The sequence below is a fragment of the Cervus elaphus genome, chromosome 23 (assembly GCF_910594005.1).
Source record: "Cervus elaphus chromosome 23, mCerEla1.1, whole genome shotgun sequence".
Classification (NCBI taxonomy): domain Eukaryota; kingdom Metazoa; phylum Chordata; class Mammalia; order Artiodactyla; family Cervidae; genus Cervus; species Cervus elaphus.
Window position 1 is genome coordinate 17,835,118 of NC_057837.1, and position 21,526 is coordinate 17,856,643.

The following is a 21,526-nucleotide window of genomic DNA, read 5'->3' on the forward strand; positions in this document are numbered from 1 at the left end:
CCCTGTAAGATCAAAGTTTTTAAAATATTCAACTAAAAATACTTATTCTGTATATTAAACTTGCACTGTTCAAATGACTATGTGGGCTGTCTCTCTTGGTTGGACCCAGAGTGACAAAGAGGTGCTAAAACCACTTTAAGATCAAATACACTGGAATCTGAAGAAGTAGTTCAGTTTTAGACATCTTAATTTTGAGGTCCTTGAAACCTGTCCAGAGGGTATTTTAATATGTCACCAGATGACTATTTTAAAACTTTAGAGATCCTTTAGAGTTGAAGGTAGATTTGGGAGTTGTCAGCATATAGAAATATACAAACATTAAGACAGATAATCTGGGAGACTGTGGAGAATAAAAATTAGCTTACAGGTAAATGCATCCACTATTTAAAAGGCTGGCAATAAAAAGAAGTCCAGCAAAACAGAGGGAAAAAAAATTCAATGCAGTATCACTTAATTTCTGAGCGTACTTTGAAAACAGTGAATATTCTTAAGGAAAAGTTGCAGATTTTTTAAAAGGCCTGTATTTACTGCTAAGGAAATCAACAAAATACACAAAGTCTATAAAATGGTAAAAGTAGTAGCCAAACTACAATGGGAGATGGTATAAATAAAAGCAACGATTAAGTTCAGAATACTACTTTTTTCATAAGTCTGAAAGCAAAAGGCAAAGAAGTCAGACAGCTTGGAAGGAAGTTAAAAAGAAAGTTTTTTGCTTGTATTGTGAAGTGGATTTTGGATGAATAAGACTTGATGAAAGCAAAGGCATCGCAGAACAAAGGAGGTGAGAGTAGAGATGAGGAAGGATGCTTAAGAAAAATGGAAATGTTTGTGAACAATAATAACAAGTAGTCATCAGTGATAAACCACAGGACTAATGAGGGTAAACCAGAGGATAAGACACCAATTCTGTATCTGAAACCATTAGTCTTAAGCTCAACTTTGGCTTCTAGAATTTAGTTACTTTTTAAGCTAAAATATACTTCATCACTGATCTAGCCATTTCACTTAATGAAACAGTCAAGTATTTAGTACCATGGAAAGTACAAGTGGTGCTATTTATAGCAGAAAAAATTGGAAACAGTACCCAACAACAGAACATAAAATGAATAGTCTGAAGTCATAAAAACTAACGTATGGTATAACAAGTTCATAAGACTATTAAATGATGAGGGAAAAATCTTAATCTGCATATACAGTATGATCCAACTATTATAAAATATAAAAGTACATGGGAGAAAAGGAGAAGTAGGATCATAGTTTAATTTCTACCACTTACATATTTTCCAAAATCTCTGAAATGAATATAATAGTGCTGCATGTAGCAATTTTGATAAATGCAGTCATATCATTAGGAAAGCTTTCTCAGACTGTAAGTGAGAAGAGTGTCACAAAACAAGAATGGACTGCATATAGAAAGAGGCAATAGGAATTTGGCAGATAGTATAAAGGGAAAACATAAAGACAAATTTTTCACCTACATAAAATTATATTTCAAGACTTACCTCACAACCATCCCCTCATCCCACTCCCACCAAAAGCAAATATGGAAATAGTGTCAGATTTCATTTTCTGGAGCTCCAAAATCAATGCAGATGGTGATTGCAGCCACGAAATTAAAAGACACTTGCTCCTTGAAGAATAGCTATGTCAAACCTAGACCATGTTAGGAAAAGCAGAGACATCACTTTGCCGACAAAGGTCCGTCTAGTCAAAGAGATGGTTTTTCCAGTAGTCATGTATGGATGTGAGAGTTGGACCATAATGAAGGCTGAGCACCAAAGAATTGATGCTTTCAAACTGTGGTGCTGGAGAAGACCTCTTGAGAGTCCCTTGGACAGCAAGGAGATCAAACTAGTCAATCCTAAAGGAAATCAGTCCTGAATATTCATTGGAAGGATTGATGCTAAAGCTGAAGCTCCAATACTTTGGCCATCTGATGCAAAGAATTGACTGGAAAAGACCCTGATGCTGGGAAAAATAGAGAGTAAGAGAAGGGGGCAACAGAGGATGAGGTGGTTGGATGGCATCACTGACTCAATGGACATGAGTTTGAGCAAACTCAGGGAGATAGTGATGGACAGAGAAGTCTGGCTTGCTGCAGTTCATGAGTTCATAAAGAGTTGGACACGACTTAGCAACTGAACAACATATACTGTCCTCTGCCACAGTCCCTCAAATGAGGACTAAGGATATACGCCATTTATGGGTTAAAGAGGCTTCTGTGAAACTTAGTCACATATTAGTGTCTATTATGAAAAATGTATTCTGATCTACAAGCAACTATCTTAGTAACAAGTCTTATAAACACAAGTTCCTAGATTGTCAATTTGCTATATACCAGACCATGATGATTTTACAATTCTCTGAAAACTCAAAGCACAGTTTCATAGCTAATACATTTCATTTTCAGGTATCTGTGTTTCAACTGTTCAATTACACTGAAAGCTTCTATAAGGCAGCATATAATAACTTCTTGCTCTCTGTCTTCCCTGAGACTTGTGGGGCAGTTGTGGAGTTAACTGTGGGATCCCTGCTACCACTGAAGCAATACAAAAGAATATTTAAATGGTATCACACAAGCAGTAACACAGGGAGTGAATACGAATACATTGCCATGGGAAATTTTTTATAAATGTTAAAAATAGGACAAAGTAATAGTTCTATACACAAAACAAAGCCAGAATTAGATGTCTTTAATCCTGCAACAGAGATTAAGCTGAAGACAGAAATCACCCTGCTACAAATGCCTAAACATAGAAAGTTACTGCAGACATGTTTACAATGTACTAAACCAAAAAAGCTTTCTCATACATCCAGGGTAAAAACTCTTACCTCACTGCTGGGGGCCTCATGCTCAGACCCAACATCTCGATGCTGGTTTTGAGAAATGGATGCACTGACAGAAACTGATGTTTTTTTCGGTGAATGGAAGGCATTGATGAGATGACTCAGAGGAACTGTAACCTAAAAAAAGATAAAAGCTAAAAATCAGCAGTGCTTTTTAAAATAAAAACAGCAAAAAAAAACCTTTTTATTGTCAGAACTGGGGATTGTATAAAGTTAAACATACACTGTTTATCAAAACTATACATTACAAATTGTAAATACTCAGATTACTGCCGGTCGAAAACTACTAACTTTTAGAATAGAACTGGGGTTATATACAGCAAAAGTACTAAAAATACATATATTTCATTGTTGTAGCAACCTAACTGAGGGATTTATTTCAAGGATATAATCTGGTAAGTAATAATTTATGCTTGCATATGCCTAGACGATAATTTTCAAAATATTTTAAAATTTATGGAAAGCTAGAAATGTCCAAGAATAGGGGAGTGGCTAAATAAACAGTACCACTGCAAAAATGAAATATTTCACAGACATGAAACAAGCAAGCATATATCCAGAATTTTGTACTTTTCAATTTCCCTACTACACCATCCCACCGTATTCTGAGCCACCATCATCTCTAAGTGGATTTTTTTTTTGTATGTGGATTTTTAAAAACAGCAACCTAACTTCTCCCCCTGAATCTCCTCTATTAAAGCCACTCATCACTCCTCTGGCTCAAAACTCTCCAATGGCTTTTCTCACAATAAAGGCTAATGTCCTAACAACAATGTCTCCCTGGCTCTTTCTCACTTCTGTGATCTGAGCCACCATTAAGTTCCCCTTCATTGTCTCTGCTCTGGCCACCTCAGCCCCTTTGCTGTTCCTGGAACACACCTGGCAGGCTCTCACTCAAGGATGCTGCACTGCTGTGTATTCCCACCTCTCCAGTTAGTCACAAAGTTTGCTCTCATGCTTCCTTCAGTACTTCACTCAAAAGCAATCTTTTCATGTGTCTTTTCCCTGGTCAACCTACTAAAGAACCCTCTCCTAAGAAGTATTCCTTACTGCCTTCCTCTGCTCTATTTTTTCTTCTTGACATTTATGTTATCTCACACACTTTATATATTTACTTGTTTACCTATGTACTGTTTACTAGAAACCTCAACCTAAGCCCCCTTATTTGCATAAATCCATGTGGGTGACCCAAAGAGGGGCTTTAAGAATAAAAACACGCCTATCACACAGGAAATTTCAAGGGTTTCAGGAACTCTGTGCCAAGAACTGGGAACAAAGACCAAAAATTTTTATTTATTATACCACATTCTCCCACTGGAATATAAGTTTCATGTCAGAAGGGATTTCTTTCCTGTATTTTAATATTTTTCTCTTTTGTTTATACATTAATTTACTATGTTTTTACATAATACTTATACACCTTAGATTTTATTTTCCTCTTTCTCTATTTCATTCAATACTGTATCCCAGTGCAACAATAACGTACACAGTAGTTGCTAAATAAACATTTGTTGAGAAAATGAAAAAACTAAATGGGCTCTTACTATATGACAGTTTTTACTTAATTATCTCATTTAATCCTAAGAGACATAAACGTTAGTTACTTCTATTTGATGAAGAGAGCAAAAAATTAGATTCAATGTCATGTTCCAAGTCATTCAGCAAGAAAGTATAATATTAGAGGAACGATTCTAACCCAGATAATCTGACTTCAGGTTTGAAGTCAGATTATCTGGGTTAGAATCGTGGTTACTGATGCAGAAATAAAATCCTAATATTGTTATACAAAAAAAGCAAGCTATAAAACTTTATGTAACATTTGTGTTTTTTTTTTAAATTATGCATACAGAACTTTCCTGGTGGTCCAGTGGTTTGATCCCTGATCTGGGAAGATTCCACAAGCCACAAAGCAACTAAACCAGTATGCCACAACTACTGAGCCCAAACACTAGAGTCCGTGCTCCTCAACAAGGGAAGCCCTCGCTCGCTCCAAGTAAAGATAATAAGGCCCAAGTGCAGTAATAAAGACCCAGTGCAGTCATGAATAAATGAATAGCATGCACACCCGTATTTGTATAGTTAAGGGGATGAAAGAAATTATTCTAAAATGCAATCTCTTGCAGTGATGGAATTATGGGTGATCTTTATTTTCCAGTATTTTTCTTTTCAGCATTTTTGGCAATGACTGTGTATTATTTTTAACAGTCAGAAAGAAATGATAAGCTCTTTTAAAGCTGCAGGAATCGAAATAAGATACATATTTTCTGCCTATACCTTTGAAAAGTTTTATCTTAATTACTTATATTTCTTCTCATTCAATATTAAGAATTTAAATTGCTGTTTCCCTAGGTCCTCTCGAACAATCCATCTGGTGCCACCTATTATCTGCTTCCCTGGACCTTTAGGCTTGTCTTGGCCGATCTGAAGACCAGGCAGTTGATAAATCCTGAGGCTCGCTGCTCAGACTGGCTCAGGTGGGACACAGTCACCAGGGATGGTAGAACGTAAGAATGGGGCAAGTGTCCGGACTGCTCTCCTGGACAGTGAGCAGAGTCCTGTGGCTCTCAGGCCCCTCTGAGTGGAGAGCTGCCTGGCAATCCTGCATCATGGAAGAGAAAGAGCTAGAAGTTTATTCCTAGATTCAAACTCTCTGGGACCCAGAGAAGCCCAGTACTTTAGAAGAACTGGAAGTGGTAACAGAAAGTTGTGTGGAGGTTCAAGAGATAAATAAAGACAACTATTTGGTTATTATAATGTTCACACCAACAGTACCTCATGGCTCTTCAGCAACTCTTATTGGCCTGTGCTTAAGAGTAAAACTTCAACAGTGTTTACCATTTAAATATACGTTGGAAATCTAAATTTCTGAAGGAACCCACTCAACAGAGGAAGATATGAACAAGCAGATAAGTGACAAAGAGCTAGTGGCGGCTGCAATGGAGAAACCCAACTTATGGAAAATCATGGAACAGTGTGTCCTTGCACCTAAGAGCTGTTTTAAGAGCCACTAACAATAATAATTTGATATATTTGTTTAAACTCTTTGTAAAATGTAGAAGATTCATGTTTAATACATAGGTGATTTGTACCTCAGAGCATTTTTTTAAAGGATGATTTCCAAGCAAGACTTAATTATAAGGTAGTCCCTAAGTCTGTTCAGTGTCCAGCATTCTCAGGATCTGTGACACTTAAATGACCAGACAGAAAAATATTTTCTAGTTATTATGACTTATTATGTGTAAGATGAGTTGCTATTTTTCTGATCCCCATTATGATACACCTGCTTTTCATGTCAAATATTTACCATGCCCAAAAGTATTAAATCTAAATCATCACTCTGTAAAATAAATAAAAGACATGATTCTTGTTAATAAAAAAAAAGAAGAAGAATTTAAATTGCTAAAACATGGTCTGATCTCAATGAAAAACTTGACCCTCTGTCATACAATTTAAATTCAAGTGTATCAAACCAATTAAGCAAACAGGAATTACAAACTGTGTTCTGCGCTTCCCCGGTGGTGCAGTGGTAAAGAACACACCTGCCGATGCAGGTTCGATCCCTGAGTCATGAAGACCTCCTGGAAAAGGAAATGGCAACCCACTCCAGTATTCTTGCCTGAAAAATCCCATGGACAGGGGAACTTGGCGGGCTACAGCCCACGGGGTTGCAAAAGAATCAGACGTGACTGAGTGACTAAACAAGATTACCATCTTCCACAGCATAATATGCATAAGAGTCCTACGTGGCCCAGTTAGCACTGCCTATAGTACATACAGCTTCTTCACTATTTTCATCAACATCACACACCACTAACTCCACTTCAGTTCAGTTCAGTTCAGTCGCTCAGTCGTGTCCGACTCTTTGCAACCCCATGAATCGCAGCACGCCAGGCCTCCCTGTCCATCACCAACTCCCGGAGTTTACTCAAACTCATGTCCATCGAGTTGGTGATGCCGTCCAGCCATCTCATCCTCTGTTGTCCCATTCTCCTCCTGCCCCCAATCCCTCCCAGCATCAGGGTCTTTTCCAATGAGTCAACTCTTCGTATGAGGTGGCCAAAGTATTGGAGTTTCAGCTTCAGCATCAGTCCTTCCAATGAACACCCAGGACTGATCTCCTTTAGGATGGACTGGTTGGATCTTCTTGCAGTCCAAGGGACTCTCAGGAGTCTTCTCCAACGCCACAGTGCAAAAGCATCAATTCTTTGGTGCTCAGCTTTCTTCACAGTCCAACTCTCACATCCATACATGACCACTGGAAAAACCATAGCCTTGACTAGACAGACCTTTGTTGGCAAAGTAATGTCTCTGCTTCTTAATATGCTATCTAGGTTGATCATAACTTTCTTTCCCAGGAGTAAGCATCTTTTAATTTCATGGCTGCAATCACCATCTGCAGTGATTTTGGAGCCCAGAAAAATAAAGTCTCACTGTTTCCACTTTTTCCCCATCTATTTGCCATGAAGTGATGGGACTGGATGCCACGATCTTAGTTTTCTGAATGTTGAGCTTTAAGCCAACTTTTTCACTCTCCTCTTTCACTTTCATCATTTTTAGTTCCTCTTCACTTTCTGCCATAAGGGTGGTGTCATCTGCATATCTGAGGTTATTGATATTTCTCCCGGCAATCTTGATTCCAGCTTGTGCTTCATCCAGCCCAGAGTTTCTCATGATGTACTCTGCAAATAAGTTAAATAAGCAGGGTGACAATATACAGCCTGGACGTACTCCTTTTCCTATTTGGAACCAGTCTGTTGTTCCATGTCCAGTTCTAACTAACTCCACTTAGCAATGATAAATTCTCCTAATATGGGGTCTTCTTGATACCAGGGGCTTCCCCGTTGGCTCAGTGGTAAAGAATCTGCCTGCAATGCAGGAGATGCAGGGGTCACTGGTTCGATTACGAGGCTGGGAGGATCCCCCAGAGGAGGGCATGGCAACCCACTCCCAGCTTCTTGCCTGGAGAATCTCATGAACAGAGGAGCCTGGCGGGCTACAGTCCATGGGGTCGCAACGAGTCAGACACGACTGAAGCAACTTAGTATGCATGCACACTTGATACCAACTTACTGCAGTTCAGTTCCAGAAGGTTTAATAGTCAGCAGACCAAGTCAAATTTTTTTTCAAATGACTTGCAGGACTCCACCAGACACTAGTAACACCTTCTTGCAGCCAGCTGATCAAACCAAAAACATCTTTTTCCATCCTGCCTGATGAAATTCTATTCTTTTTTCAAAATAAATCTCATACCCTCCTTTTCATGAACATTATCACCACTTAGCAGTGCATTAGCACCTCTCTGGATTAGTGCAATAACATCCTTATCTGAAAACACCTCCACTCTAGTTCTTCTACATTCTCCACACAGCAAGAAGCCAGAGTAACCCATTACTCTGTTAATAGACTGTAAGGTAAATCTGATCATGTCACTCCTTAACATGTTTAAAAGAATTCGGTGGTTTCCAACAAATTGCAAATGAAATTCAAAGTCCCTTATTAGAATCCCCTGTATGATATGTCAAGTCGTCTTTCCAACCTCCTTTCTGCCACTGGCCCTTTAATCACCAACCAGGCTCTAGCCACAATGGCCTTATTTTTGTTCCTCCAATCAGCTAGGCTTGTCAGGATCTCAGACCCTCCAGATGTTGCCTACCTGTTCCTGTCTATTCACGTGGCAAACTCCTACTCATGTTTTATTTCACATCATCATTAAAGTTCCATATTTTCTTTGTCCACCTAGTACATTACTGAAGCCCTATAAATAACCACTTTTTTTTTAACCCAACCAGTACTAGCAAAACAAAAGCCAGTAGAGGTTACACAAAGAGACATAACTATAATCTTAAACCAAGAAAATCTAAAGACGTCAAACATATTTTGAAAACTGAATGTATACAAACTGTTTATTTGCAAAACTGTGAAGAACTCTAAAAAAAAATTACCATCAAAAATGATTTTTAAATGAACTAAGAACAAAACAGTCACAGGTGATAAGTCCTGAGAGAATTAAAAATAAAAACCCTTGGAATCTTTCTTCTCTGCTTCTTTGCTTCATAAATGGAAAGATGACGAGGAGGCTGAATCAAAATTTTACCTGCAAATAATCAATAACTTAAAATATATGTATTAGCTATTGTAGATAGAGAAAGCATTCCTAGAAGCTTGCAAATTTCTTAGCATGTCTGGGTTAAATGCCATTAAAGAAAGAGTCTGGGTTGTGAGTACCAGTCTTTGAAGAGGCGGAAAGACAGAAAAGAAACATTACTTGCCCTCTCTACAACTATGGTAAAGACGTTCCCCCTACCCACTCCCCAAACCCTACCTCAGAAGTGCCTAGCACTAAACAGTGCCAGATGGATTTTCCAGCAAAAATTCCACGCAATCAAGTCGATAAGCCAAGATCTCCATCACGCTCGTACTATACTTATGCTTCTTCGTCAGCCTTTTACTCAGCGTCGCCCCAATCTTTTCTCAACACCAGGACTCCAACTGGATTCAACGCTTCCCTCCTACGACCCCTTACAGGAAACTGCTTCCAAGAAACGCAAATGGCAAACAGCCCAGAGTAGGGCTGGGACAGAAAAATAAACTGGATGCGGACCCACCTGGGGCTGCACGGTGCTCGACAGGGAAAACATCTTCAGGCCGTCAGCGACCTCACCCGCCTGCCAAAACTGTCCCTCTTCTCCGGTCCGGCGGGGAGGCGCTGAGCCCTCTCTTCCCCTTCCTTTCTCTCTCAGCGCCCTCACTCTTCCTAGAAGCGGAAAATGGCCTCCCCAGCATACAGCTGCTGAAACGACAGACAACCCGCCCCGGAAGGCAAGGCGCTAACGCACCAGTACTTCCGGGGCAGGTGAGGTCGCCACCCTGAGCCGCTGACGCCCCCTAAATAGTTCGCTTTCACATTGAATAATACACGCGCCGGAGCCCCAAAGCTTTCTGGCTGTCGTTTTCTTTTTAAAGGGGAACGGCATCCACCCCGTTAAATCTTCCTCCAGCTTTCTAATCAATACTTTCGACTCCGGTTGTGACTGGGCATTGGGCCATAATACGCTCTTTTGCTACAATTTAGTGCTCTTTATCTTCCCCACAATAAATAAAAAATTTCCTGTTCCAGATAGGCAAGTTACACCCAGTTAAAATGTCAAATTACAAGACCAGGCATGCGCTTCCTGCTCTCCACATACGCTTCCAGTTTCTCCACATTCTATGATTTCACTGGTCACCGACTCACTGACCAGACCGAACTGGTTTACATTCCTCCAGCGGGTGAGAGGCCCTAAAGGAATCTGGTGGTTTTTTAAGTGGGGGAAGGGCAGGGCCCCACCAGCCTCCTTTGGAGGTCGGGATAAAAAACTCTTCAAGCCCTGTTATTCAAATTACAGCCCCCAAAGTCCCTTTCCCCATCAGCCAAAAACTGTCGTGCCGTCCCCAGTCAGTGCGAATGAGGTAAATCAGCCGCCGTCAACCTGGAACAGCCTGTGGTAGGTTCAAGAGATTTCCGGAAGCCCCGCCTTCACTTCCATCGGCTTCTGCGTCGACGCAACGCAGGTGACGGAGGCGGAGACGCGCATGGATGGGTGTGGCGTGGGCTGCGACGTAGTGACATCCTGACTACGTGAGGCGTGGGCGGAGCCTCACTTTGAAACTAGTTGGCGGGAGTTGCCAAGGGGCCTTGGCCGGTGATAGAGCCTTGCTTCCGGGGTGGACTGCGATGGAGCCCACCGAGGGCGGTGAGATGAAGAGTGGAGGTGGAGCGCCAACCGGAGAGTGCGTGAATAGGATCCCGGTGCCAAGACCTCCCTCCATTGAGGAGTTCACCATAGTGAAGCCTATTAGCCGCGGCGCCTTTGGGAAGGTGTATCTGGGGCAGAAAGGCAACAGGTTGTATGCGGTGAAGGTAAGAGTCGAGGATTAAAGAAAGCTAAAGAGGCTGGTCCTTCGGCCCTCCTTCCCGCCCCCTGAACTGGGCAGGCTCCAGGGCCTCTGGAGCGGCTAGACTCGATGCCTGGCTCGCTGAAGCCTCCGGGCCCCGTGAGATGATTTATCGTTTGAGGTGACGGCGCGGGCAAGTCGCTGTTGCCTCTGCCCCGCCCTTCTCTTCCCACCGCGTAAACCTTAGGAGATCTAGGACTTCTGAATCCTTTTTACTAATTTGGGCTTTACCAGGAATAAGGTTGAAACTTTAAATTAGAAACATTTTCAAATTATATTTTAACTACCAATTTGATGTAGATTCATTTCTTTTTTTGTTCAGGCGTAATTGACATAATACCAATTTCAGGTGTACAACTTAACGATTCAGTATTTGTCTATGTGGTGAAATGATCGTCATAAGTCTAGTTAACAGCCATGATGAAACAGCAAATTTTTTTCTTGTGATGAGAACTTTATCTTAGCAGCATTCAAATATATAATGCAGTATTGTTAACTATAGTCAGCATGCTATGATATAGATGAACTTTTGATCTGTATAACCAAAAGATTCCATTAAACAAACCCACTTTTCAAGCCTTTCATTATAAATCTGGAATGTACTTTTATTTAAAGACTAAGCTGAAATATTCCTAAATCACTCCTTTATCCTTACAGTAGTATGTGCTGTGCTTCCTCACTCAGTCCTGTCCAACTCTTTGCAACCACATGGACTGTAGCCCTCCAGGCACCTCTGTCCATGGGGATTCTCCAGGCAAGAATACTGGAGTGGGTTGCCACGCCCTCCTCCAGGGGATCTTTGCAAGCCAGGGATTGAACCGGGGTCTCCTGCAATGCAGGAGCTGAGCTACCCGGGAAGCCCTACAGTAGTATGTATCATTCCAAAGCATTCAAGAGCTCAAAGTATTCAAAGCTGTTCAGGCCACTGTTGATTCTCATCTACTCCCATAGCTTCAAATTAGTCACATCTAAGGAGTGAGTTATAGTAATAAAGGAGAAGCCAGCAGACTGAGTACTGATGTGGTTTCAATTTCCTGTTGGACATTGCCGTGTGAATATCTAGCACGCACCTCAAAATTGTACTTGTCCAGCTTTGATCATGGTCCTCTCCACCTAACCACCTCCTGGATTTCTTCTCTCCGTGTAATAACACCACCATCATTCAGGCTTGAAACTTGAGTCTTTTTAACCTTCCTCTACTGCATCTGTATATCCTCTCTCTCAACTCTGCCTATCAATTCTGTCTCATATTCATTTTTAGTACCCCTTTCATTCCATTCTCAAGTTTGCCCAAATACAGACTTAATTTTTTCTTTCTTCCTTTTTTAAAGTACAACTCAGTTTTTAGTAAATCAAAGATTGGGTAACCATTAACACATTACAATTTCAGAAAATTTCCAGTACCTGAAAACTACCTCTCTTGCTTATCTGCAGTGTCTCCCCACTTAGCCACAAGTAACTTTATATCTCTATTGGTTTGTCTTTTCTGGACGTTCCATATTGATGGAATCATACAATACATGGTCTTTTGCATCCAACTTTCTTCACTTCCTTCACATGTTTTTGAGGTCCCTCAGGCCTTCCTTGGACTTCCCTGTGGCTCAGCTGGTAAAAAAAAATCCTGCAATGTGGGAGACCTGGGTTCAATCCCTGGGTTGGGAAGATGCCCTGGAGAAGAGAACAGCTCCCCACTCCAGTATTCTGGCCTGGAGAATTCCATGGATTGTATTGTCCATGGGGTCACAAAGAGTCAGACAGAACTGAGCGGGCTTCACTTTCACTTTCTCTTTAGCACCCTCCCCCCTCAAACTTTTCCTAACCTTTCAGACCCACCCTTTTGAAATTAATTCTCCATCACTTCATAGTCCAAAGATTTTTTGCTTTTCCTTCTGTTATACTAAACAGTCATTATTAGCTGTTGAAATGAAAATGCCAGTATATTTTTCACAAGTATTTGTGAATATCCACTTTGTGTAGGATATGGATACAGTGGTAAACAAAAACAAATATGCCCTCATGATGCTTCCAGTCTAGTGGAATGATAAGGAAATCATGTTTTATACTGGCTTTGTCAGTTTTGCTCATTTTTCTTATGGGAAGGCTCTACAGCTGGAATTTACAGTGTATTGATGATTTTATTAAATGCTTTATTGAATCTTTGGAAGAAATATGCCTTTTTTCCCCTTCCTGAGAATTGATCTCAGTGTTACTAACTGTTCAGTTTAGTGCTCCAATTTTAACATAGATTATAGTTTTGCCTCCCTACCAATTACCTTGAGACTTAAAAAGAGTAATTAGTTGTTTTCTGTAACACAGCATCTGACACTTAAGTTTCAGTAAACTCTAACCATTTTTAAGAATTTTTCCGGGAGATGCTGCAGACCCAGGACCCAGAGCAGCTCAGAGGCGGTGAATAATAGCTCTTCCAGTCTGCAATAAAAAATGGCCTTCAATAAAACTACATTGCAAAAACATGGGAAAGAAACAAAATGGAAAGAGTAAAAAAGTTGAAGAGGCAGAACCTGAAGAATTTGTAGTAGAAAAAGTACTGGACTGCCGTGTAGTGAATGGGAAGGTGGAGTATTTCCTGAAGTGGAAGGGGTTTACAGATGCAGACAATACTTGGGAACCTGAGGGAAATTTAAATTGTCCAGAGTTAATTGAAGCATTTCTTAATTCTCAAAAAGCTGGTAAAGAAAAAGATGGAACAAAAAGAAAATCTTTGTCTGACAGTGAATCTGATGATAGCAAATCAAAGAAGAAAAGAGATGCTGCTGATAAATCAAGAGATTTTGCCAGAGGTCTTGATCCAGAACGAATAATTGATGCCACGGACAGCAGTGAAGAATTAATGTTTCTCATGAAATGGAAAGATTCCAATGAGGCGGACTTCGTGCTGACAAAAGAGGCAAACATAAAGTGTCTTCAAATTTTAATTGTAATTTTTATGAAGAGAGACTAATTTGGTATTCTTGTCCAGAAGATGAGACTCAATAATTGTTTGAATTTATTATATATATACATTATATATATATTTATATACATAAAATGTGGGTCTTGGTTTTTTGATTTATTAGTGTGAAGAAATAACTACATTCTAATGAAAATCAGGTTTGATGTGTTTGTATTGAAATAGTATTGGGGAAGTTACATTGGGTTTTTTTTTTTTGGTCTGTAGCACTAGTTGCTTTGAACAAATAAAAACTTTCTATAGTTGCTTCCTTCAGCAGGAAAGAATTTGATACCATAGTATATTATATCCTCAGCATTGGAGAACAGCTTTTCTAAATGTTGGGGGAAATCTCCATAGTCATTACTTAATCAAAATTTAGAATTTGCATTTCACTCATCTATGCTTTGGGGCTTCCCTGGTAGCTCAGAGGTTAAAGGATCTGCCTGCAATGCGGGAGACCCAGATTCAATCCCTGGGTCAGGAAGATCCCCTGGAGAAGGAAATGGCAACCCACTCCAGTATTCTTGCCTGGAGAATCCCATGGACGGAGGAGCCTGATGGGCTACAATCCATGGGGTCACAAAGAGTTGGACACGACTGAGCGATTTAACTTTCATATATGCCTAAGGATCATTCTAAGTTTTTTGTATGTGTATACATAAAATACATATGTAAGTTGTTTGGGAGCTTTTTTGTTGTTGTTTTTGTTTTGGTAAATATATTTAAACACAGCTTTTCATAACCATGGATAAGCCCATGTTTTTGGAATTCCATCATTTTGAGCAATATGAGAAATCCTTTCAACTTAAATTGAAAACTTAAGTCTTAATCTTTCAAATTAAATAGTTTTGTAATTAATTAGATAAATTAAGCAATTTAAATTGGGTAATTTTTTAAAGCATCCTTATCAGAATCTGCATCCGTATCTGCATATAAGTCTGCATATAAATGCAGAAGCCCTGGAAGGAAAATTTTTATCACTATCAACAACCTCCCCAACCAAATGAAAAAAGTAGAAAAATTCTGGTATGTTTTAATTGGTGAAGCAAAACTTTAGTTAAGTGGACACTTGATCGTTCCTTTTGGTGAACCATTGTTTTACAAGAAATTGAAATCCCTATGCTATATTTAGGAAAGGTTGTGATATATGGGATGTCTCAGATTTGTTCATGGAAACCTAATCAAATAGTTTTAAAATATTGGCAATTTCCAATATACAGGAATATGCCCTATAGGAATATGCCCAGAGGACATATGGGATCTTAACTAGGGATAGAACCCAGGTCCCCTGAAGTGGAAGGGCAGAGTCTTAACCACTGGACTACCAGGGAAGTCCCAAGAATGTGTAAACACACATTCTGTTGTATAGTGCTTCCTGCGCTTTAGCTGGTCCCAGTCTGTGAAGCGGATTCCCTGGTAGCTCAGTCAGTAAAGAATCTGCTCGCAGTGCAGGAGACCTGGGTTGGATCTCTGAGTCAGGAAGATCCCCTGGAGAAGGAAATGGCAGCCCAATCCAGTATTCTTGCCTGAAAAATCCCATGGACAGAGGAGCCTGGTAAGCTACAGTCCGTGGGGTCACAAGAGTTGGACACGACTGAAGCGACTCAGCACAGGAATAAATGAGTGAACAAACTTTTCTAATCTACACTTGACCTGCATGTTTTTTCAGACTTTACCCCAACCCATTCTATACATGAAGGCTCGATTTTCTCAGTATTTCAGGTTACTAGTTGAGCAGAAGCTAAGAAAAACAATTTTGTAGTAATCAGAATGTTATTCAACTGTATATTATTTACTTTATTGTAAATACTAGTGAACAGTGGTCAATAGTTTTATATTCCTAAAAAAAAAAAAGAATTTTTCCAAGGGAAAAAAAGTACATTCTTTCTCTATTTCTATCCATCAAGGAACCAAAAAGATTTTTTAAATGGATTGGCCAATTATTTCTCTATGCCTACATTCCTGATTACGTGAAAGTTGCTCAGTCGTGCCCGAGTCTTTGCGACCCCATGGTCTGTACAGTCCATGGATTTTCCAGGCCAGAATACTGGAGTGGGTAGCTATTCCTTTCTCCAGGGGATCTTCCCAACCCAGGGATTGAACCCAGGTCTCCCGCATTGCAAGCAGATTCTTTACCAGCTGAGCTACCAGGGAAGCCCTATAGTCCTGATTATCTGGGAGCATATTAGGAACATTGCTATCTTATGACTTGTAAGAACAGCAGAACAGAATTTATTTTCTACTTATTGGTAGGGTAGACTGGGAGCATTTGCTTACATCTTTTTCCTTCTCAAAAGGAAAGTAGTACTTTTACCACTTGATACCAATTTGAGAGGTTCTATGTTGAAGAAAGTTTTATTTTCACCAGCTGTTTTCCTGGCAGAGTTTCCTGCTGGCAGTGTGAGGGCCAAACAACATGTCCATGCTTTCTCTCTGTTGTTTCACTTGGAAACCTGAGACCACTCTGTGATAAAAAATAAAACCATGTGTCTGTTGTCACATTATGTACTTACTACAGGTTGTCAAAAAGGCAGACATGATCAACAAAAATATGACTCATCAAGTACAAGCTGAGAGGGACGCACTGGCCCTAAGCAAAAGTCCTTTCATTGTCCATTTGTACTATTCCCTGCAGTCAGCAAACAATGTCTACTTGGTAAGTAAATGACATGTTTTTCTTCATTCAGGAACCACTAAACCCGGTGACTTAAGAATTACTGCCTTTGGGTTCAGAGTACCTAGGTTTGAATTCCAGCTGTTGGACGTACTAGCTTTATGACCTTGGCCAAGTTACCTTTCCTGTTCTGTTTGTTAGGGTTCTTCAGGAAAAAAGAACAATAGGGTGTGTGTGTCTGTGTCTGTGTATGTATGTAGAAAGGGGGATTTTAGGGATTGTCCTTCATGGTTATGGCAATGGCAAATCCAAAATCTCTGGGGTAGGCTGACAGGCTATAGATCCAGCGAAGAGTTGATGTTGCCGCACAAGCCCAAAGGCAGTGAAGAGGCAGAACTCCCTCCTCTTTGGAGGAGAAAGAGATGACACCTCAACCTTTTTTCTCTCCAGGCCTTCAGCTGATTGCATAAGGCTCTCCCACATGGCGGAGGTTGAGATGTTTATCTCATCTAAAAAATACCTTAACAGCAACATTTAGATTGGTGTTTGACCAAATATCTGGGTGCCGTGGCTTAGCCAATTTGATGTATAAAATGAACCATCATGCCTCAGTTTTCCCATCTGCAAGGCAGAGATAGCAATAGTACCTACCTCAAAGGTTGTTATGAAATTCCAATAGGTTGATATAAACCTTGTAGAACCGTGTGTGGCACATAGTGCTAAAAATATTTCCTAAGTAAAGGATGCATAATAGAAATACTATATCAAGTTTGATGTGTAATAAGGAAAAGATATTAGGAAGTGGTGGATTGGGGATTTATGGACTTAGCAAGTTGCTTGCTTTTCACTGAACATGGCAGCTTACAGTCTTTTAATTCTAATGAGGAATTTGGGTAGGGGACAGGAAGAGGTGAGGATGGCAGGTATTTTGACTTCCAAGTTCTAGAGGTTCATGAGGAAATAATCAGACGTTGTGAAAGACCACCCTATGCCCCACCCCTGGTCCCACCCCCTCTCCAGCAAATAAAAAGAAGAAAAGTTATTCCAAATTAAAGGAGATATGATAACTAAATCCCATGCATGGTCCTGGCCTGGGAATGAGGGACGAGGAGAGAGGCCGTCAGGAACAATATGGAATTATCAGAGAAATCTGAATACAGACTAAACAACAGGTAATAGCATTATTTTAGCATTAAGTTCCATGCATTTTATTACACTGTAATTATAGATGATGTCCTTGATAAAGCATTTGTTTAAAAAAAAAGAATGCCCTTGTTAGCAGAAATGTGATGAAGAATTCAGTGGTACACTTTCATAATTTAAAAAATAAAAAAGAAAAAGAATTCTGTGGTGACATATCATGCCCTCTTCCACTTCATTCTAAAATTATTCAGCCAAAATTTTAAAGATTAATACCAGTTGCTAATGTTGCCTTATTTAAAGTATTTAGTTTGAATAAAAATACATGCACATAGTGTATTTATGTTAATGTTGTTAATAACTGTTATGTTTATTATGTAACATAATCATGTTAATGATTAGCATAAATAAGTATTGTTATATTCATATATGTGTAGAGGAAGAAAGCAGATTGGCAAAGTGCTAACGATGGGTGAAAATAGATGAAGAGTACATGAGAAATTATTCTACTCTTCATACCTTTTTTGTAAGGCTGAACAGTTTAAATTTTAGAAAGTGTATGGTAGCATGAACAAACCTGGTATTGATGTGTACTCAGTGACACCAAGAAAATGTCTGTTACAGAACCATGCTAAAATGTGTAATCATTAATGCTCAAATAAGATATTTTTAAGTAGTCATATTGGTTTTTTGGGGGGTTTTTTGTTTTTTTTTTTAGTCATATTGGTTTTATTTTACAGTATTTCTATTTCATTTTGACAGGTAATGGAATATCTCATTGGTGGAGATGTCAAGTCCCTTCTACATATCTATGGCTATTTTGATGAAGAGATGGCCGTGAAATATATATCTGAAGTTGCATTAGCTCTAGACTACCTTCATAGACATGGAATCATTCACAGGTAATTACTGACTTTTCTCCAAACTATTACTTAAGCACAAGTAATCAAATTATGTATTTACTATTTGAGTCTTAGATATTTGCATAACCTCCAATATATGGGTTATCTTAAATTTAGTAGTAATTTGTGCGAATTTAGAAATTCCATCAACTCTTTCATCTCCCTGTGTGTGTGAATGTGTTGCTTTGTCCATGGATATCCCATTTTATTGTGAAGAATATTGACTGTTTTTTTCCACTCGTTTAGCTGTACATCATGCAAAAGTACTATAGTTTATAATCCCAGCTGATTTACAGTGTTTTGCTGTGTTCAAAGAAAGGTTAAGTTGACTCTTTTTGGTTAAGGCTTAATCTCACAGAAAGAAGTAAATATGATTTGACCTGGTTTGAGGTTTATTTTACCTAATGAAATTTATCTTAATGGAATATCTAGTGAATAATGCCAAAGATAATCTAGCATTAAATAGTTAACTCTTGTATATTCAGATATTCAAATTTTAGTTGGTTTTTTTTTTTTTTTTAGTTTGCTTTTGAGAGTTCTTTTCTGTACTTTCAAAGCCACCAATGAGAGCCAATAAATAGGGTTTGATTCTTCTTTAACTTTCTGTTTTTTTTGCTTGAAATTCTAAAATCAACACTAGCTCTTTTTTAGTTATCTGATATTTGTCTTTTTTATGTTCAGGGATTTGAAGCCAGACAATATGCTTATTTCTAATGAAGGTCATATTAAACTAACAGATTTTGGCCTTTCCAAAGTTACTTTAAATAGAGGTAAGAAACATAGCAAGTAAGTACCTTTTTAAAAGTCCAACACATTTTAGACACTAACATTTCATTAGTTTATACATTTTCTGTTAATTAAAAATGACTAAAAAAAAAAAATGACTAAAACAGCTTTTGTGTGTGTACCCAGCAGAAGAATTGCTGGATCATATAGACCAAATTCTATTTTTAATTTTTTGAGAAACTTCCACTGTATTTTTCATAGTGGTTGCACAGTTTTACATTTTACAGTTGACCAGCAGTGCACAAGAGTTTCAGTTTCTCCACATTCTTTCCAATACTTCTTATTTTGTTTTTTGATAGTGGTCATCCTAATGGGTATAAGTTAATATTTCATTGTAGTTTGGATTTGCATTTTTCTGTTGGTTACTTATGTTAAGTATATTTTCATAAGCCTCTTGACCATTTGTATATCTTCTTTAGAGAAATGTCTATCCAAGACTTTATCCACTATTTTAATTAGATACTTGGATTTTTTTTGTTATTGAGTTGTAGTTGTTTCTATATTCTGTATATGAGCCCCTTATTAGATAAATAATTTACAGATGTTTCTCCCATTCTGTAGGTTTTTTCATTCTGTTGCTTGTTTCCTTTGATGTTCTGAAGTTGTGAGGTTTGATATAGTCCCATTTGTCTTTTTTTGCCTTTTTCCTGTGCTTTCAAAATCATAACCAAGAAATCATTGCTGTAGCTTTTTTTAATTTGTAAAATATTTTTTAAGAAGTTTATTGTAGTTCCTACAGTTTCATCAGTGTGAGGTATAAGTGAAATTTAAATTCAAACTTTCAACCTACATTTTAAAGTCTTACACTACATACAAAGTGTTACAATTCTCTTACTTTTTTTTTTTACCTTTTTTTTTCTTTTTTTTACTATTTTTGATATCTAAAGAAAATCGTACAATATTATGTGTGAGTTTTGAATCATTTTACAGTGTTACACATTGAAAGCTGATAAAAATCTGCATTAGTTTCTATCTTGCTTACATAGTAAATTAACATAAGTGTTCCATAATTTGTGTTAATTCCTTAAATTGATTCTTCTGTTGTTCAGTCACTCAGATTCTGTTATTGAAATTTATTTTGTATTCTTAGTACTTTGATTCCTTTCTTAGCTTTTTTTTTAACCACTTCCTTTTCTAATGCTTTATTTACCAAGAATTATTTTGTTGGCAGTTAGGTAACACTTTTGTATTTATCTTTTTTAATTTATTTTTATTTATTAATTTTTACCTTTTGGCCCCTTTCATCCATTTCTTCCAGCCCTTAATCCCACCTCTGGCAACCACAAATCAATTCTCTGTATCTATGAGCTTGATTTTTTGTTTTGTTTTTTAAATTCTACATATAGAGAAAGCATATGGTATTTGTCTTTCTCTGTCTGGTTAGTTCTACATGTTTACTATATGGCATGATGGTTTTCTTGGCTGTGTTTGTCTTGCACAAGCCAACTTTGTAGTTGATGTTAGCAATGTGAAAAGTGGGGCAAAGTCCAGAACAAATAATTGTTGACTTTAGTCAATGACAGTTGAAGTTTTTAAAGAATATCATGTACTTTTCTTTCTATATATAGATATCAACATGATGGATATTCTTACAACACCATCCATGGTGAAACCTAGACAGGATTATTCAAGAACCCCAGGACAAGTATTATCTCTCATCAGCTCTTTGGGATTTGTAAGTACTCGATAAGAAAAAAACTCACATGATAGACCCTAACATGATTGCCATTTACACAGATTCAAATATTAAGCATGTTGCATTACTTCGGCAGTTCATCTACCTAGATATCATAACAGTCTATGCATTTAGGTGGTGTTTTTGTGACAACAAATTGTAGCATTTGTTTTTGTCTTCCTCTTTGTCATAGCACACACCAGTTGCAGAAGAAAATCACGACTCTGCAAATGTTGTTTCGACTCATGTATCTGAAACATCACCACTTTCTCAAGGACTAACTTGTCCTATGTCCATAGATCAAAAGGACATTACTCCTTATTCTAGCAAGCTACTAAAATCATGTGAGTATAAAAGAAAAGATAGTATATTCTGTTAAATGTGCCCTTGAGGAACAAAGTATTTTATAATTTTAAAATTTTGAATATCAATAATTTTTAAATGCAGACATTCAGATAGCCTGTGGACTTCCTCTGTTTTGTCATGTAAGTGCCATTTCTGACAGGGGTTGTTGCAGATCTTTGTTGTTGTTGGCTGCACTGGGTCTTCACTGTTACGCATGGGCTTTCTCTAGTTGCAGTGAGCTGGGGTTACTCTGTAATTGCGGTGTGTGGGCTTCTCATTGTGGTGGCTTTTCTTGTTGCAGAGCACAGGCTCTAGAGCCCTCGCCTAGT

At 38.5% G+C, this 21,526-nt stretch overlaps 3 protein-coding genes and 1 pseudogene across 11 annotated transcripts in view; 3 read left to right on the plus strand and 1 right to left on the minus strand.

Moving 5' to 3' along the window:
- Positions 1 to 5,928, plus strand: part of LOC122681644 — a 34,613-nt pseudogene extending 28,685 nt beyond the window's left edge.
- Positions 1 to 10,400, minus strand: part of YME1L1 (YME1 like 1 ATPase) — a 28,979-nt gene extending 18,579 nt beyond the window's left edge. Inside the window, exons 1-3 of one of the 3 annotated variants that reach the window (XM_043883924.1) lie at positions 10,317 to 10,400; positions 9,453 to 9,634; positions 2,833 to 2,964 (exon numbers count right to left, since the gene is read on the minus strand). In XM_043883924.1, coding sequence (XP_043739859.1) covers positions 2,833 to 2,964; positions 9,453 to 9,485 — 165 coding nt within the window. In that variant the 5' untranslated portion in view covers positions 9,486 to 9,634; positions 10,317 to 10,400. Of the gene's footprint in view, positions 1 to 2,832; positions 2,965 to 9,452; positions 9,638 to 10,005; positions 10,279 to 10,316 lie in introns of those variants that run through there. The other 2 variants (XM_043883925.1, XM_043883923.1) reach the window with 2 other exon arrangements.
- Positions 10,401 to 10,481: 81 nt separating this feature from the next.
- MASTL (microtubule associated serine/threonine kinase like) overlaps positions 10,482 to 21,526 on the plus strand; it is a 28,915-nt gene continuing 17,870 nt past the window's right edge. For 4 of the 7 annotated variants that reach the window (XR_006337130.1, XM_043884439.1, XM_043884440.1 and 1 more), the window contains exons 1-6: positions 10,509 to 10,747; positions 16,254 to 16,391; positions 18,252 to 18,391; positions 19,073 to 19,161; positions 20,746 to 20,852; positions 21,046 to 21,196. Coding sequence is in view for 6 of the 7 variants with exons in the window: in XM_043884439.1 (XP_043740374.1) it covers positions 10,562 to 10,747; positions 16,254 to 16,391; positions 18,252 to 18,391; positions 19,073 to 19,161; positions 20,746 to 20,852; positions 21,046 to 21,196 (811 nt within the window). In the remaining variant the exon portion in view is untranslated. Of the gene's footprint in view, positions 10,748 to 16,253; positions 16,392 to 17,266; positions 17,522 to 18,251; positions 18,392 to 19,072; positions 19,162 to 20,745; positions 20,853 to 21,045; positions 21,197 to 21,526 lie in introns of those variants that run through there. The other 3 variants (XM_043884437.1, XM_043884438.1, XM_043884443.1) reach the window with 2 other exon arrangements.
- On the plus strand, positions 11,097 to 13,744 carry LOC122681885 (chromobox protein homolog 3-like). Its single transcript, XM_043884444.1, has one exon. It carries the CDS (start codon positions 13,256 to 13,258, stop codon positions 13,742 to 13,744), a length of 489 nt encoding a protein of 162 aa, XP_043740379.1. The 5' UTR covers positions 11,097 to 13,255.

Excerpts from the sequence above, each read along its gene's own strand:
- LOC122681885 (XM_043884444.1), top strand. The coding sequence starts at position 13,256 with ATGGGAAAGAAACAAAATGGAAAGAGTAAAAAAGTTGAAGAGGCAGAA.